Source organism: Morchella importuna (assembly GCF_003444635.1).
Source record: "Morchella importuna strain M04M26 chromosome Unknown Morimp01GS054, whole genome shotgun sequence".
NCBI classification, from domain to species: Eukaryota; Fungi; Ascomycota; class Pezizomycetes; order Pezizales; family Morchellaceae; genus Morchella; species Morchella importuna.
Window position 1 is genome coordinate 79395 of NW_025763451.1, and position 17362 is coordinate 96756.

Below are 17362 nucleotides of genomic sequence, written 5' to 3' on the forward strand. Positions count from 1 at the left end.
TGGGGATGAGATGACCGTACATCTTTTCTCGGATGAAAGATTGGTGTCGAAACGAGTCGCCAGGGAAGATAGGTATGGTACAAGAGGCCGGTTGCATGCTCAGAAGTCACTCAAAGATTTCTCCCAAAGAGCTGCAATTATCGCGGAACTGTCTCTAATACCCTAGGTCTTCTTCCTATCGATTCTCTACATAGAGTAACCATCTTATTTTGTGAGTGAAGCACTGAGGGTGCCCACCGTTCCACGGACCCAAGACCAATTGCGTAGAGGAAAGAGATATGTGTATTTTCCCTCGCAATGGATTAAGTGCTGGGCCGCTTTCCTGGGCCGAGTTTTCCAGGCTGGTGCTCGGACTAAACGTCAGGTGGGGCACCGCATGGTATTGAAGTCCCATGAGATTAGGGTGCCATAAGATCTTTAAGCTTCTACCCAGAGTACAACTAGAGATTAATGTGACCAAGATCTTCAACTCTAGAAGGGCTCGAGTTCCTATGGTTTCGAACTACGTACCCATCACAATGCTTATATATTTCTAGAGCATATTCCAAAGGCCAGAGGATACGATGGTACAGTACGATATACCTATAGCGGATGGGTACCTTGTGAGGGTGTTTTGTGCTGGCTGTATCGGTGATTACTTCAACCAGTTATGGTTTGGTATAAGCGAAGGTCCTTCTCATGGGAGCACCGCTTTCTTGTGCGCACACCTGTCCAAATAGCCTTTTGACACCACACCCACGATAACCCTAGCCCTGCATGGACCAATAAGAGGCTAGACCGCAGTACCTCAGCTAGTACAGGGTGCACTGCGGTTTATGCGTGCAAGCTTGATAGCTATCGCACTCGAGTGATATTATGTGATCCACTGGCCAACTTGAAATCGCAGAAAAACACATTTTAAAAAACAAAAAACACGTTATATTCTTACTACCGTTACATCTTCATAAGACTCATAAAAGCGACAAAAGAAAATAAATATGACAAGAAATGGTTTAAATCAAAAATCAAGCGACCCATTGTAGTTGGTTCTGCCGTGCAATTTGATGTCCATCCTCCCAGCTGGGTGGCTCTGCCACGCAATTTATATCCACCCTTTCCGACCCCAGACCTTAGCTAACAAGAACGTACAAGTAAGTAATCCGGATAAATAAAAAGAAAAAGAAACGAAGAGAGCAGTGTAACCCGAAACAAGACAGATTCAACGCCACCCCTAAAAACAAAAGAGAGAGAGAGGAAATATACCTATTACAATTCGTTCAGCCCTAACAAAAGAAAAACACGCACTCGAATTCGATCAAAAAGAAAAAATTCACACCCAATCACCAAGACCCAAACAAAAACCTCGCTACACGCCTCAGCCTGCCCTCACCATGCCCGCTACCACCACCGCCATAATTACTAGGCGATCTCGCCATCTTATCCCGCCGCGACCCATCCCCACCAAGCCAAGCCGGTGGTGGCGACGGCGACGGCGAATACGGATTCCTCGACCTCTTCGACCGAAACATGGGCGGGTGATTCTCGGTACCCATGTAAAACATCGACTCTACCTGCGGGCTCGCTGACCTGCGCCTACTGCTATGCCTCGGCTTATCACAGTATATCTGCACCGGAGGCGGAGGCGGCGGAGGGACAGGCATAGACTTCCGCTTCCGCGACGACTTCCTGCGTACCTTCTGCTCGCGCTCGCGCTCATTGTAGCGTGCGTTATACTCTGCGAAGGTGCGCGAGTGCGGCGGGTATGCGTCTTTGGGCGTGAAGTGGTGCGTGTGGTAGCGGTTGTAAGCAAGGTCTTGCTTGACGGAGAAGAGAGGGGCGTCACGCTTGCTTGGGCTGCGCTGAACAGGGGTGTAGACTTGTCCTGATCCTCCTGATGAGGGATAGGCGTAGCGGTATGGATCGCTGCTGGGTTGGGGAGCGTAGCTGTGGGCGGCGCTATTGGTGTACCTCATTCTGAAGGTAAGCTTAGGGACGTAGATCCCGCGATTCTCAAGTGTAAAGCTAGTACTGGTTGGAGGATATTGAGTAAGTAGTGTTATTGGACGTGTGGGATGATCAGTGGGGGATAACGACCTACCTTCCAAGTTTATATATCGTAGATTCCCACAGGACGGCAATGACTTAGCTGATATTGACCGTACCTCACAACAGGTATGAGAACTCATCGGTATTTGTAGCTATTCCGTCCCTTCTCTGGTCCGAACCGAATGAGTGGCCTCTGGCGGGGGCTCAGCACCAAACTTTAAACCTCATGATATGTTTCTGTCCAAAACAATGGTCACAGGTCGTGTAATACAAGAAAAAATAGTACCTGATGAACCCCGGGTCAAGAGAGCGCGCATATTTATGACGCAACGCAGCTCGGAATGTTCTCAATTTTGCAAGGCTTGGCCCCTTTTGTTTGTTGCAGAAGGAATAGTAATAATTCCATGAATGGGTCATTTGGGTCGTGTGCGCTCTTCTCAGCAAGATGTATTTAACTTTTATGTCTTGAAGAAAATTGGCTGTGCGTCATAGTCAGAAGGCTGAATCTGGTGGACCCCTTCTAGAAGACGCGAAGTTTGGTGGTGGGGGAGGGAAAAGGGGGGGGGGGGGTGATGGGGGGGTTGAGGGGGGGGTGATGGGGATGAGGGGGATGAGGTTCATACAGAAGCTAACATGCCCATGTGCACACATCATGATCCACGTGTGGTGGTTGCAGAGTGCCTGCCTGCCTGATTGATTAATCGGTCGCTTGGGTACGTGCGTATGCAGGCACGCCGGAACGAAGCTTCGCCTTTGGAAAATATGGGGCACCTCTCCCCTGCATCTGATCTTGATGTACGTATATAGGGCGTGCAGCCATACATATCTCTCAATATAGCGACATCTAAACAATAGTAAACATCAGCCATGAGAAATATATAGAGGCGATGTGGTGATGGCTGTGCCCTCATCTTAGTTTTCATATTCGATGCCCCTGCTCATCTTCCTCCTCTTCACGCGGAACCACTTATCCCCTGCAAGGCGACTATTACGCCCCAAGCAGGAGAAAACTTCCCTCAGACATTCTCCTACTGCAGTACGTACATATACCTACTAGCAAAAGTAAAGGAATAAACGGCAGTTCGACGACCATGTATGACCGCGTCATATTTAAAACCTGGATAGCCTCCAGCTGATCATGTGGGCAACTCCAGGTTGGGACCTGTCACTGTCACACCCGGTCACTCGGTCGGTAATTAGGCGATAGCGTGACTACCAACAGCCCTGGCGTCACACAATGCAACTGTAAGCGCTGATGAACATTTACTTAAACTGCTATCGGACGCCTCAGAAATGTATGTTTTGACGTTATTCTGAGCCATGGTATAATCCGGGCATTCTATCATTGACCTGCAGTCTGGAGATACGCTATTTAGCGGTGCAGTCTAAACCACCAATCAAGGCGAACGCCAGGACTTCCTTCAAGGCAACACCCACGAGAATAAGCTAGCAGGGCAACAAATCCCCTGAGAACTCTCAACAGATACGAGTAACCAATCAAGATGCGTACTATTCTCCTTCAGTTGTTGAGGGCATCGGCTGAGCTAATATCAGTCTGGTAACCACATTGGACTATTCAGCGATCATTAAAGTGAGGAGGCCAAAAGAGAAACCTTGATTGGTCCGTGGTCCAGAAAGCTAGTCCTCCTGGTTGTGATCGCCACCTAACTTAATCTTGAAGCCATGCCTCGCACTTGATGCCAAAATACTAAGGTTATCAAGCAAGACTGCGGATGAAATGAAATCGGGATGAATGGCAGGGTGAGTACAATATTATTCATAATCAACGAACGTTTATGGATATCTCTTATTGCGACAGAAAATATGTTTTTCTCTTAGAGACCGTGACAGTCACCGAAGGATTAGAAGTACATGTACATGTAGTTACATTATGCGTGAATCCATTATTAACTAGCGGAAAATTGCTTTTTTTCTTGCGTAACATCCCTGCCTCATCATAATACTTGCCTGCATACCACATTCCCAAAAGTGGGAGAAAGAAAAGAAGGGCCTCAGTAATTTCCCTTCTCTCAAAATCGATAAAAAAAATAAAAAAAATCAAATATAACCCAGAGTCATGAGACGGCAAAAAATAGGAAAAGAAAAAGAAAAAACCAACGCCCCATTGCTCCTATTACCTCCTTCTACCCATTGAATTGACTCCCTGTGTTCTTTAACAACCCAATCTATCACTGCTTCGCTTTTTCTTTTTTTTTTTTTGGGGGGGGGGTGGTCTTTCTCGTTTCGTTCCTCCATTTATGATAGATCGGTAACTGTGCCAGAGAATTCAGAAACCACCAATATAGGTGTTTTTTGCCCAAGTGACCGATTCACCGTTTTGTTGATATCCACCTCCTTTCTTTTCTTTTCTTCTGATGATGATGGCGATGTTTAAATATACAGTATTTCGAACCTCAGACATGAAAAATAGAGAAAATATAGTTAAAATCCATAAAGGAAAAGAAATGATTCCAGCGTCTGATTCTTTATCTTTACGCCTGCAAGGTTGCGATGAAGTTGTTGAGATCGTATTCGTCGGTGTATTGGGAATCGTCCCATAGTTCCCCGAGGTCATCCAACACGCCTTTATTACCCTTCTTGATAACCTGCCCATTGATATCCACCATATCTTCTTCGGCAGCCTCTTTTTGTATGGCTCCTGTATCACCAACATTAAAGAGATCGAGAATTTGGTCTGTTTCCATGGTAGCTAGACCAGCATTCTGTTGATTTACAACTGTCGATGCAACATCCAATTTGAATCGTTGAAGACTGTATTCCAATGTTAGTACTTATAATATAAAGAGAATGAATAAAACATACCTCATAATCTTCTCCTCCAACGTGCTTCGTGTCACCAATCTATACACATTTACCACTTTCTTTTGCCCAATACGATGCGCACGATCCATAGCCTGCATATCCTTCTGAGGGTTCCAGTCATGTTCCACAAATATAACAGTATCCGCTCCAGTTAAATTGAGACCCAGACCACCAACGTGAGTAGTCAAAAGCAAGACATCGATGGATGGATCTCCATTAAATTTGGTGACAATATCTTGCCTTTTTCTTGCCTCGGTACCACCATCCATTCTCAAATATGACACAGTTGGCAGTAGTTTCTTCAGGACGTCATTCTCCACAATATCCAACATCTCTTTCAACTGGCAGAATATCAATGCGCGATGTTGGCTAATAGCAGTCGCCTCGGCCGGAATTTCACCTCCATTATTGACACTGTCGATCCCGATTCCGCAATCCACAAGTAAGTCGCGCAAAGCTCCCAACTTTGGCGCATGAATAGGATCTCGGATATGTGATTTGTCTCTGATTAGTTGACGATTAAGCTTCTCAAACTGGGGGTGCTTTTCATTGAGGACTAAAGCTGGAGAATTGCATAGCTTCCGCATGTACTGTAAAGCCTGGAAGATGTGCTGCTTGGCCTGTTTATCTCCTTCCGCTGCAACTGCCCCCGCAATCTGTTTCGATTGTTTTTTCGCAAAGTCGTCATACAGCTTCTTTTGCAGCTCGCTGAGGTCGCAGTAATAGTTCTGAATGATTTTTGGAGGTAGATCATCCAGCACTTCTTCCTTCAGTCTTCTAAGTAAGAATGGTAACACTTGTTTATGCAGTGCCTCAATAGCAAGGGCACCAGCTTCCTGTTCTTTTGAATTGCTCTTACTATTTCGACTAGCTGCAATCGGTTTAGCGAATCGGTCCAAAAAGACTTTTTCAGTGCCAAGGAAACCAGGCATCAAGAAATCAAATAGAGACCATAGCTCAAGGACATTATTCTGAATTGGCGTTCCTGATAAGATAAGGCGATGGTTCGCAGATATCCTTTTAACCGCCTGGGTAAGCTTCGCCTTGGAATTCTTAATGATGTGCCCTTCGTCAAGGACGCAATAGTTCCAGCTGAAAGAACCAATGTTCTCAATATCATTCCTGCATATATCGTATGAGGTAATGACGATATCTGTTGTTCCAAGCTGTGCACGGACACGCGCACGCTCTGCTGGATTTCCAATATAGCACAAGGCAGTAAGGAAAGGCGCAAACTGGTTGATCTCCTGCATCCAATGCCCTGACAGGGTTGGAGGGCAGACAATGAGTGATGGCAAACGACGATTTTCGATGGCACCCGTCTTCTCGAAGTCTTGTGCTCGTAGATAGTGATCACTAGCAATGATACAAATCGTTTGTAGTGTCTTTCCAAGACCCATATCTATGTCAAGTCAGCAAAAGCTTATCTTAGGTTTCTTCATCAGTCTGGGGTAGGCACTGACCATCACACAAGATACCATGCAGGTGGTATTTGTTTAAGAAAGCCAGCCAATTGACACCCTCCTGCTGGTAAGATCTCAATGAAGCCTTGATGGCGACTGGAAGTTCAAAAGGTTCGACTTTGTGTACGTCGAGCATTTGCGATATAAACTTCCGCTCCCTATCACGTCCTTTCAACAGTTCCTCGGAAAGCCCGGGGGGGTCAGGAATACCGGCCTAGAAAGATTGAAATAATCAGTGACTACATTCAAAAGTTGGATAAAACGAAACTACACACCTCTAGTGGCACCAATTTGACCAGGGTTGCAAAAGTGGTCGTGGAAATGAGGCGAACATCATTGTCTGAGTCGCTCATTCTTCCCAACACCGGAACGATCAAGAATACAACGTATGGAAGAATGTCAGTCTCCATTACGTGGATCAAATGATAGACACATTCAATAGCCCCTTGACGATAGCGCAGCTCATGAGCATTTGCAAAGTTTGGCAAAACCTTTTCAACCAAGGTAGTCATTCCCTCAATAGTAATCACACTGCATATTGTAGCAAAGCATTTGGCGGCAGCGTAACGGAGTACCGAATAATTTGACTGGAGGGCTCTTATGATTAAAGGAAAGAGACTGATAATTGATGGGTAAAGATCAGGGTGGAACTTAGGAAGTAAGGCCCGGATCGTTGAAAGACCGTCAACAACCTCTTGTCCAAGAGTGACGTTGGGATCTTTGATATTACTTGGAAGGTCGCCATCAAAAGCAGCATGCAAGGGCGCCTCGATACAATCCCGTAGTTTCGGTACAGCATCAAATAAGGAAGCACCGAAAGTCTGTGCCAATTGTTCCAGTGCCTCTTTGGCACCACGCCTTTTAATCCTTGCTTCCCTAGCTTCCCTTTCGAAGGCTGCCTGATCAGCATGGTCTTTGCGATCTTCCTCTTTCCTCAAGGACAAAATGTTCTCCTCTAGTGTCTCATTTTGGTGGAACATGGGGACTTCTGAGGTGTCTACGCAGAGGAAAGAGTTGAGATTCTTAGTGAGCTTATCTGCCACCGCAGCACGCCCACTTCTTGAACACAGGCCCACAAGTGAGGCAATTGCTTGAGCTGAACGCCGCTGTAAATCGAGGTTTTCTTCTAACTTGACGCTTTCCATAACACCGTGAACGACCGGGTTGAGCTTCTTCGGCAATTGTCCAGAAGCAATATATGCACCAGCAGCAGCCGCCAAAACCCGGACGTCGCGCTGCGCCTTCGCTACTTTGGTATCTTCGATAGCTGCTACAGCGCTTGCTCTGGCGTCTGCAAGTGCTTGAGAAGACATTAACTTTTGCGTTGGGAGGAGCGCACGCTTGAGACGGGTAAACTCTTCCCCGACTATCTTTTCTGCCTTTTCAATACTAAATGCATCCGGACCAGCTTCTGGGTCTCCTTGACAGACCGCAGCAATGCTTGGAATTTTAGATGCGGAAACACGACCGATATCCCGGAAGGCGTTAAGTAATGAACGACACTGTGCCTGAACGATATGCACGTACGAGGCCAAGTCACGGTAGCAAGATGGCCGCTCGGAGTTGAGAAGATTGGATAACGCTTCTAAGAATGCTGCTTTGAGATCCGTCATTTCACTCGTCTCTTTTGCGTACTCCTCGATAATCATGGCTGTGACAAGCTCCGTGGAAGAAAACTGAGATTGAAGACATGTGACAATCCTGGAATGGAATGTAGATAAGGCTTCCTCCTTTGGCCAAAGGCTCATGGCTTTACCCAAGGCCTTTGCACCAGCAATCTTTGTTTTGATAATTGTCTCCACACCAACTAGGTCAACATCGCCTTGAATCATATGACCATCAACATTATGTGCCGATACAATTGGCTCTTCTTTCTTTTCACTCTTACGACGTCTTTTGGCTGCCGGTTCTGTGGCAGCGGGTGGAGGTTGGGCCGGTGAAGGTCCTCTCATTAGTCCAGGTAGAACCAGTGTCTGCCCTGATGGTCTAATGAACAGAGACGGGTCCATAGGATGGGGGTGGCGTGATACACCAATAGGTGTGGTTAATAGCGAAATTAGTGGGTCAAGATGCATTCCAAACTCGGTGGCAAACCGGTGAGGATCATCCCGGGCGAGCTCTTCCGTCAGCGCCATCCAAACTTGTAGAGACAATGATAAGACAGACTAATAAAAGTTAGTTTAGAATGACAGAGATGATGTGAAGTATTTTACCTCGACTCTTTCAACCAATAAATTCTGGAAAATTAGTCGCAAGATTTTGCCCTCAACCCATCCTTTCGTTCCATCACCTTGAATATTCAAGAAGGTCAAGAGAGCACGTAGTACCGCAGCCCGAACGCTGGTAATTGTATGACGCAAGAAGGGATAAAGTCGGGGCACCAGTAAGGCAAACGATTGTCTATTAAAAGATTAATAAAGCGCTACTTCAGAATAAATAAGGGGTAAAAATGTGATTGGTGAGAGCTTACGATGGATCTGTAGAAGCCTTCATTCTCATAGCTTCTAGAACTTGCGGGAACGAGCATAGTTTCGCCAACAAATCCATGACCGAGCCTGTACTCGCACTGAGATCATCTTTGAGGTGCGAAAGACATTCCCAGACAACGTTGATTAAGCCATCTACCGCTGCAGGACGCAAATTAATGAATTCAGAGGCAATAGGAATGAGAGTAGCTGCACTGACGGCCCTAACATCGTCATCATGATCCGCCAACCCCCGCATGACAGCCCTAACTACTCCATCTAGGAGCTCTGTATCTTGCACTAGCAGGTCCGTACGAACGGCAACGAGATATTTTAACCCGAGCATACCACCATGGCAGACCTCCCATACAGGATTAGTGAGATTGAGGTCCTCTTGCATAACGAGTCGGTACAAAATCCGGTATACAGAATGAACCGAGGCTGGTGGAAGATGACACAAAAGTGCACCCATTGTCTGCGATGTAGTTTCACGGATCGGGGCGACCACCTAAAAGATATTCTTAGCGATACAGAAGGTGGGTAAGAATTTGAGAAAACGTACGGTATCGGAGACATAGTCGCCAAAACGATCCAACATGAAAACACAGCACAATCGACACGCTAGATCATCTAGCCATTTCTGATTGAGAACATCATTCTCTTTACGAGTTTTACCTCTCTCCCTCCCTGCACCATTTCCATGCACCCTCACAACTTGCCGAATACCCATAGCAGCACCATGCCTGATTTCCCAATTAGGATCGAACAGGTCTACGAGGAGAATTTCACAAAGACGCTCGAACGGCCATTCGAACACCTCTCCGGAAGTTTGAATTATTGGAGATGGCGGGGCTGCAGGGCCCTTATGCTCAACAATAATTTTAGTATCATCCGGAGGGTTCTTTGTATCCAAGGAAAAGTAATCGGGAACAACAACAGTCCCATTGGCAGCATCTTGTTGCTTCACTGGATGCGGAGTATTGGCCTCAATGGGGGTTTGTGGCACAACATCCATGCTCATCCTTCGGGCTGATGACCCTAGATCTACCACGCGAACTTTATTCGCATGATTCTTGGCATTTGCTTTAGCTTTTCTTTTCAACATATTTTGTTGCCTTTTGCTAAGTGCTGATGCGCCTTCATCCGTTGGGGTTTGCGGCGTATTACTTGGGCCATCAGGGGACATTGCCATCATTGTTGTTTGGATGGCTGGCGAAGCCATAGGTGCACGGAAAACTCCTCCAACAGAAGTATCAATCCGTGGTGTTTGTACTGAGTGCCCTGTTGCCGCAAAATCCTTCTCGGTAACAATCTCATCTTCAATATATTCACCTCCTAGGCCCAATCTTGCCGTTACATTTCTCTTCTGCGCCGCTAGACGCTCCGCTGGATCTAGATCAGCCAGAGAAAAGTCATACTCTTTTCCTGAGCTCCCAAGTAGTTTCTTTCCGTTCTTAATGACCGCCGTTATATCAAGAGTGTCGAATGTCAGCAAGTCATCTGCACTAGCAGCAGCGGCGGCACCATTCTCCAACTTGATTAAAGCTGTTTCGGCAATTAGGCTTCCATGCTCTTCTTCTTTAACCTCAGACTTTATAGGATCATCTAGAGCGTTGGGATCCCATTTTTCCGCATTTTCAACAATCCCAGAGATCGCCCTATTTGCTGCGAGTCGAGTATCCCAGTTCCTTGATCTTAAGAATGGGACAACCCTGTTGAGTAAGTTGAATAATTCATCAGGATGGGCTTTCTGGATATCGGCAAGTTGGGCAGCGGCGGTATTTCGCACGAGCTGACTCGACCCAGAGTCGAGTAGCCTATATTGACAAAAAGCACATCCGTTAGAAACAGTTCAAAACAAGCTTTGGGGAAGGTTAAACGACAAAAAGCAAAGGGTGAGGCTCTGCGATAGATGGTGGTGCAATGAAACACAACAGGAACACTGGGAGCAGGATTTCACTCACGTTACAAGTCTGTCTAATCTGTAGGGCACGCAATCACAAGGATGGACTCGTTAGTCTCCGGCATGTAGATAGACAATAGCAGCAGCAGTAGCAGCAGCAGCACCATCATCATGATCTGAAGGACGGGGCGCCATGAATCATGAATCATTCATTCATCATAATCAATCACGTAGTCTGCTGATGATGCAGCAGGCGTTGTGAGAAATCACGTGTGGGGCCAGTGGATAGGAAATGCTTACCTGGACATGTTCTAAGCAACAACGCCCATAGTGGGAAGGGCAAAAAAGTGTGGGTGAGGGGACAGACTGGTTGAAATGGGTGGTCGCAAATAAAGAACAAATATCCCTTGGCGCGATGTGAAGGCGAGCTAGACAAAGAAGGAAGACTATTATTATTGTTTACTTTATTAAACCCGTGGGCGGGAAAGAGGAAGGGGCGCGCGAACGGGAGATCAGATACGGTGGTGGGTTCAAACACACACGCATACACACCACTCACACACGCAGATGAACACACCAATCAAAGTGAGGTCCCGAGAGCGACAACAACTGTCGAAGCCGTAGAGGTCGGTGGTTGGTCGGGTTGGCAAGCAAGCAGCAGGTACAGCAGTTCGACGAGGGGGTATGGGTAAATGTTTGAACGGGCGGGTGAGCGGGGACAGCGGTCGGTTTTTAAGGGGGCTCTGTTTGGTGTTTTTGCAGTGATGCTTGGCAGACTAGGGGTAACGCGCCGCTAGTTGAAGCTAGGAACGTTGCTTTTCCAGGTGGGGGGGGACGGATGGCGGAAATGGAAAAAGCAAAAAATGCAAAAATAAGGACGAGGAAAATCACAGCTCCAAAGACGGCGTTGCTGCTGCGGGGAGCTTTGAACACTCCATTTCAGAGCTTTCTGGGGGTTACCGCCTCCCCTTTTAACGTACTGGCCTCGCGTTAGACCCCGGCATAGTGCCAAGAGACGCTAGCACCGTATTGGAATGGCTTCATGCACACTGGCTGCAGCCAGCCTTGCTTTGGGGAGGGATTCGAAAGCGAGGGAAGAACAGTTTGTGCCGAGTTCAGTCTGGGAGCCGGGGAAACGCTCCTGCTCTTGGTGATATCTGTCCTCGATACAGTGCATTTGTGTTTCAACGTCGAGGAAATGATGTAGCTATTCGAGCAATAGGTTACATTCAATTCCCTCCTTGAAAGTCTAAGGATTTCGTCATGTGATTTCAACATATCCAGAGATTGGGGTTTGACGACTCATCTCGATTGATATTTTGCGGCTGACCGCTGGATTTGACAGGCACCTCACGACTGACTCTGATGTGAAACACTGTAGTATACATATTGTAGATGACGAGGGGAGGTGTGATGAGGGGTCTCTTGACTGCGTATTGCTCGTAGGATGACTTAGCAACGACATTACTCTCCACAGGCAACCTTGGTAGGGATCCAGGAAGTCTAGGATTTTCGCCCACCAAACAGAATAATCTCTACTCACACCCCGTATCAACTTGGTACTCTATGCCCGTCAACCTAACCACACGTATGCCTGTAGATTCGTATGTCAAGATGTGATTCGCTTAAGAAATATGCATTTTCACGATACATAGTTTTTATTCGACTTACGGATAAAACGCGTCGACATTCCAATAGTGTCAAGTAGAGATTGAAGCACTCCAGTATTCTGCAAAGCCTATCGTCTTCCTCGATCTCGATTCAAAGATCTGGGGGGATTGATAAATTAGAACGCAATATGAAAGTCATGTACTCTACCAACAAATTAGTACAGGATGTTAACAATATGTACAATAATACTCTAGAGAAGGAGTTGCCTCGCGCTCGCTGTCTGTGAGCATTCTCAGAACTGTCTAGGGTCACCGGCTAGCAACGACCACCTCATCCGTTGAAACCTCCGCATGTACGTACCTAGGTCGAGGAGGTAGATCAGTGACTTCTCCCAACTGCACCTAACGTCTACAAGGAGAGACCTCAACTCATCATCAGATCAAACCAAATCTCCACAACCATTCATCCCCCCATTCAACTTCACACCTATCCCCTCCCATATACAGCAACTGCCCCCCCCCCCCCACCTCGTCATCTCCATCTCGACACCAGGGTATACTCTGAAGATAATCCCCCGCTCATCCTCATCACCTCCTCCAAAAAACGACCCCCGAAACCCTTCTTTTCAAATAGAGCTGCATACCGAGACATACCCCTTCGTCTCGTTTCCCGACTACTGACCAAACGGAGAGCAACCTACCCCCTCTTTTTCTTGCTATCCTGACTGCTGCTGCTTCTCTGCAGCTTCGTTGGCCCCCTCCGCGATTGGCTCTTTAGCAGATACTCAATCCCGGTACCCTTCTATGGCTGCGCCGAGTTACGGTCATCACCCTGCTCAGTATCCGCAGACTTATCATGCTCCCTCGATACCTGTCCCAAACGCCCCACCTGGGACCTTTCTTCCGGGAACGTTAATAACAGTTGGCGCCCACAAGTGCACTATAGAGCGGTATTTATCTGAAGGCTAGTAGTAGTTTTCCATCTGCATTGCTTGCATTTGACCCTACGCTGACATTGATTCAACTTCTTAGGCGGTTTTGCTCATGTTTACTTGGTCAAGCTTTCACGTCCAGTCGATGGATTGGATGTGGCGGTATTGAAGCGAGTCGCCGTTCCGGATAAGGAGGCCCTTACGAGTATGAGGACAGAAGTTGAGACAATGGTTCGTTCCAGTCTCTCTGAGCGTCTTATTTCATATCTGAATTTTGGGAACTCTTAGAAACGGCTAAAAGGTCATCGACACATCGTTACATATATTGACTCGCATGCGTCTCATTTGAAGGGTGGTGGATATGAGGTATTTCTATTGATGGAATTTTGTTCGGGTATGAGGCAGTTAAAGATCGTTTCAAAAAATGGCTGCACTGACAATATGTGAATAGGAGGGGGTTTGATCGATTTTATGAATACCAGGCTCCAGAACCGACTCACGGAACCCGAGATCCTTAAAATTTTTGACGACGTAGCGGAAGGGGTCGCCTGCATGCACTACCTTCAGCCTCCCCTTCTTCACCGAGATTTAAAGGTCGAGAACGTTTTGATAGGGTCACATCGAGGGTACAAACTTTGTGATTTTGGATCATGTGCTCCAGTAAAACCTGCCGCACAGACTGTTGTAGAATGTCGACTGGTGGAAGAGGATATTCAGAAACATACGACACTTCAATATCGATCACCGGAAATGGTTGATGTGTACCGAAAACTACCTATTGACGAGAAGTCGGATATATGGGCCTTGGGCGTGCTTTTATACAAGCTTTGTTATTATACGACGCCTTTTGAGGAGCAAGGAACACTCGCTATTTTGAATGCCTCCTTCAAGTTTCCTTCGTATCCTCCGTTCTCGGATCGTATCAAAAAACTTATTGGTGGGTGTCTAGCCATTTCGCTTCCCCGTAGTTTCTACTGACGGTATCAGCATGGATGTTGCGAGAGGCTCCTCAGCAGCGACCCAACATTTACCAGGTAGTCCGGGAAGTCTGTTCGATGCGTGGAAAGCAAGTGCCGATCAAAGATGTATGTTTCTCGAAAGATTGGTATCAAGCATCACAGTTGACACTTATCAGATTTATTCAGAACTTTCAGCACAAAAATCGCCTGTGGAACCGCAAGTATCTCCCACAATTCAATCTCCTCCTAGTATTGTTGCCTACCAGTCTCCTCCCCCACCACAGCCACAACCACTTCCAGATATCACGCCAATGCGCCGTGGTAGGCCGACCAAAGACGGGCCCGTCGCACACTCTCCGGGTACTTCAAGAACAAGGCCAACTATACCCGACCCATCACCCAAAATTCGTTCAACGTCAAGTGATCCGTTTTCTGCCCTTGATCAAAATACGAGTCCTTTTAGTATGAATGATTCTGCATCAAGGTTCCCAAGCGTAGAGCAATTTAATCTACTTCACGATTCCGGAAACAAGTTTGAATTTGTGGAGGGACTGTTGCCGTCAACTTCAGATCCTGGAAAGAAAGATCTTAGCACTCGATTAACTGAGAAGCTGGCAGATGATGCGTTTGCTTCAGCAGCCCCACAACCCGCCCAGAAAGCACCAACTGGTTCAAAACAGTATCAAAGTGCATCCCGGCCAGTAACAGGGCATGGAATGTCTGGATGGCCAGTTCTCCTTGAACCTCAACCTACTCGGCCAGTGATGGTTTCTACGGGAACTATGACTTCTCCGGAATCATCCTCCTCTAGATCACCTTCTCCCCGAGAGTTCCCTATGCTGCGTACCAACAGCAAATTACAGGAGCAGGCCTTTGAATCACAGGGATCTTCTCCTGCAGTGTCACGGTTGAAGCAACAGAGACCGACAACACTTCTAGAGGTTGGTCGGTCAGCAACACACACTCCCACCGTGTCTCGAACACCAAATTCTTCGCGGCCCTCACTCGAGTACTCTCGCTCAGCATCAACACTCGAAGCTGGAAATCCCAACCCGCCACCTCGTTCGGCCTCCGTAAATTCTAAACAGCGTCCCACTAGTGTTTTCGTTGAGTCCAATTTAGAATTCCTTCGGGATTTGGATTCTGCGACAACCCAGGGGACCAGTAGCATGCAGCCTCCGAGTGGAGGATATACGGTTCAGCAAAGCATCACTGGTCAATCTATAAACTCACAAAGGTCCGTAAATATTGAGTCGAACGTGGACTACCTAAAAGCAATAGAACTCGAATCAGATGTGAAGCCAGAAAAGAGAGGTACAAGTGGCAATTTTGTCGCGAAACATGTTAAGCGTGCTAGCATGCCCTCTATATCACTCCCCAGCTCCAAAGGTCTTTTGGCCGGAAAATTTGGGGATGCATTTCGTAGGTTCGAGCGTAACAATACTGGGTCGTCGCAAGACCAAAATCCAGAGAGGGCGCCAAGTCCCGAGCGTGGGGCAATGCCCGTAATTACTGATAGTCAAGATATATTAGACTTGGATGATTACTGGGAAGTTAGTAGCCAGGACGTACCGCCGGAAATGAAACGAGAGCTTGAGAAGCGACGACTCTCACAGGAAGAGAGGCGGGTGGCAGCAGCAGCTGCAGAATACAAGAGACAGCTCGCGGAGCGAGATGCGGGCGGCAAGCCTACGACCTCGAGAAATAGGGCAAACTCGATCCAGAACAAGGTCAAAGCGCTTCTTAGTGAAAACCGCGTCCCACCCCCTAAAACCGCAGAGGGATATGGTCGGTACACTAACGCCCCGCAACAACAACAACAATTGGATACCTTGAGTCGAACAAAATCAAACCCCACGGAAAACCCACAAACGGATGGACACCATCGAGGAAGTGTTAGCTACCGAACTGGTACTTCATCTGGTAGTGCAACTATTACCGTTGCTTCATCTATCTCTTCCAGGAAGGCTGCGCCACCAACAATTATACCATCAGCATCTACAGGCTCAGGGCAGCCTTCGCCACGCCCACCTCCACCCCCGAAACCGAATAAATTGCGAGTTTCTGGAACTGGCGGTGGAAGTGTAGGTACATCTGCACCACAACTTCCCCCCAGAACAGTGGCGAACGGCGGCGTTGCCGAAGATGGTGGTATCAATCTATCGGACGAGGACTGGCAGAAAAGCTTCGCGAAGCGTTATCCTAGCCTTGCGGGATTGGAGATGGTCGAGACAGTGGTGGGGCCAGGGAGGAAGGATTAATGTGGTTGAAATACCAGGCCAAATATACTGAACGATATAGAGTTGAATTGAGTTAGGTATGAAGTGTAATGCCGCATAGATTTTTTTTTATTATTATTTGAAGCGGAATGAGCGAATGTTTATTTTCTGAATTGTAAGAGAGGCCTGTAAGGCATTCCAGGCGGAATTTATGGAAGAGCTACATATATATGGGTTGTAGAGATGGGAATAGTTTTTTATCATATTTTTTTATCTTTTAAATATCCTGGTCGGTACTCTGGGCTCTTATTTTCTTCTTTCCTTTATTATGCGTTTATTTTGCATGTCCAAGGGCAATCATACAGTAAGAATGAGAAGGCGAAATCAGATGAAAGCCTATGTTGAACTATAATGGTGTTTGTTTAATTTGTCTACTTCCTTTTTTTTTGTTAATACTCAGTCTAGAAACGCACGTCAGTGTTGATCCTAATACATACCCTACCTCAGTCTAGGTAATAAGTCTAGATAATTACCCTAATCACCAACTAGCACTCGCAGGGCAGGAGGTACTAGTACATAGGAAGTTGCGTGTATGTAACTGTGAACAGCAACCGTCACCGACTTTTTTTCACCAATGAATGACATCATCACTGATTGGGTCAATGATGGGGCGAGTGATAAATAATGATGCATTCCCTCCCTCCACTCATATATGAGATTTAGAACTACCAAGTTGATGCTTGCCATCCGAACATTCAAAGAAGCCGGATATACATAAAAGCGATACTATAGACCGAGCAAAAAAAAAGTTTAAGGGCGCTCACAAAAAAAGGGGAAGATAAATAATATTAGAGGAAAGTGAAGAGCGGGGGAGGGAGAAAAAAAAAACAGACCAAATAGCTGGAAAGAAAATGATAAAACAAGAAATAATGACCCGAACCCTATGAAGGAGACAAAAAAAAA

The 17362-nt window shown here is 46.7% G+C and overlaps 3 protein-coding genes across 3 annotated transcripts; 1 reads left to right on the forward strand and 2 right to left on the reverse strand.

Moving 5' to 3' along the window:
* Positions 1-1319: 1319 nt before the first annotated feature.
* On the reverse strand, positions 1320-2442 carry LAJ45_10995 (uncharacterized protein; the record flags this gene model as incomplete). Its single annotated transcript, XM_046120508.1, has 4 exons — positions 1320-2007; positions 2078-2120; positions 2205-2218; positions 2312-2442. The coding sequence occupies 4 exons, from the start codon at positions 2440-2442 to the stop codon at positions 1320-1322; spliced, it is 876 nt and encodes a 291-aa protein (XP_045966279.1).
* Positions 2443-4517: 2075 nt separating this feature from the next.
* Positions 4518-10987, reverse strand: LAJ45_10996 (uncharacterized protein; the record flags this gene model as incomplete). The annotated part of the gene is made up of 9 exons (XM_046120509.1): positions 4518-4797; positions 4849-6250; positions 6312-6525; positions 6587-8476; positions 8525-8711; positions 8782-9284; positions 9339-10593; positions 10741-10758; positions 10980-10987. 9 exons carry the CDS (start codon positions 10985-10987, stop codon positions 4518-4520), a joined length of 5757 nt encoding a protein of 1918 aa, XP_045966280.1.
* Positions 10988-13093: 2106 nt separating this feature from the next.
* Positions 13094-16441, forward strand: LAJ45_10997 (uncharacterized protein; the record flags this gene model as incomplete). The annotated part of the gene is made up of 6 exons (XM_046120510.1): positions 13094-13253; positions 13322-13452; positions 13510-13615; positions 13673-14158; positions 14209-14306; positions 14357-16441. 6 exons carry the CDS (start codon positions 13094-13096, stop codon positions 16439-16441), a joined length of 3066 nt encoding a protein of 1021 aa, XP_045966281.1.
* Between the last annotated feature and the right edge of the window lie 921 nt (positions 16442-17362).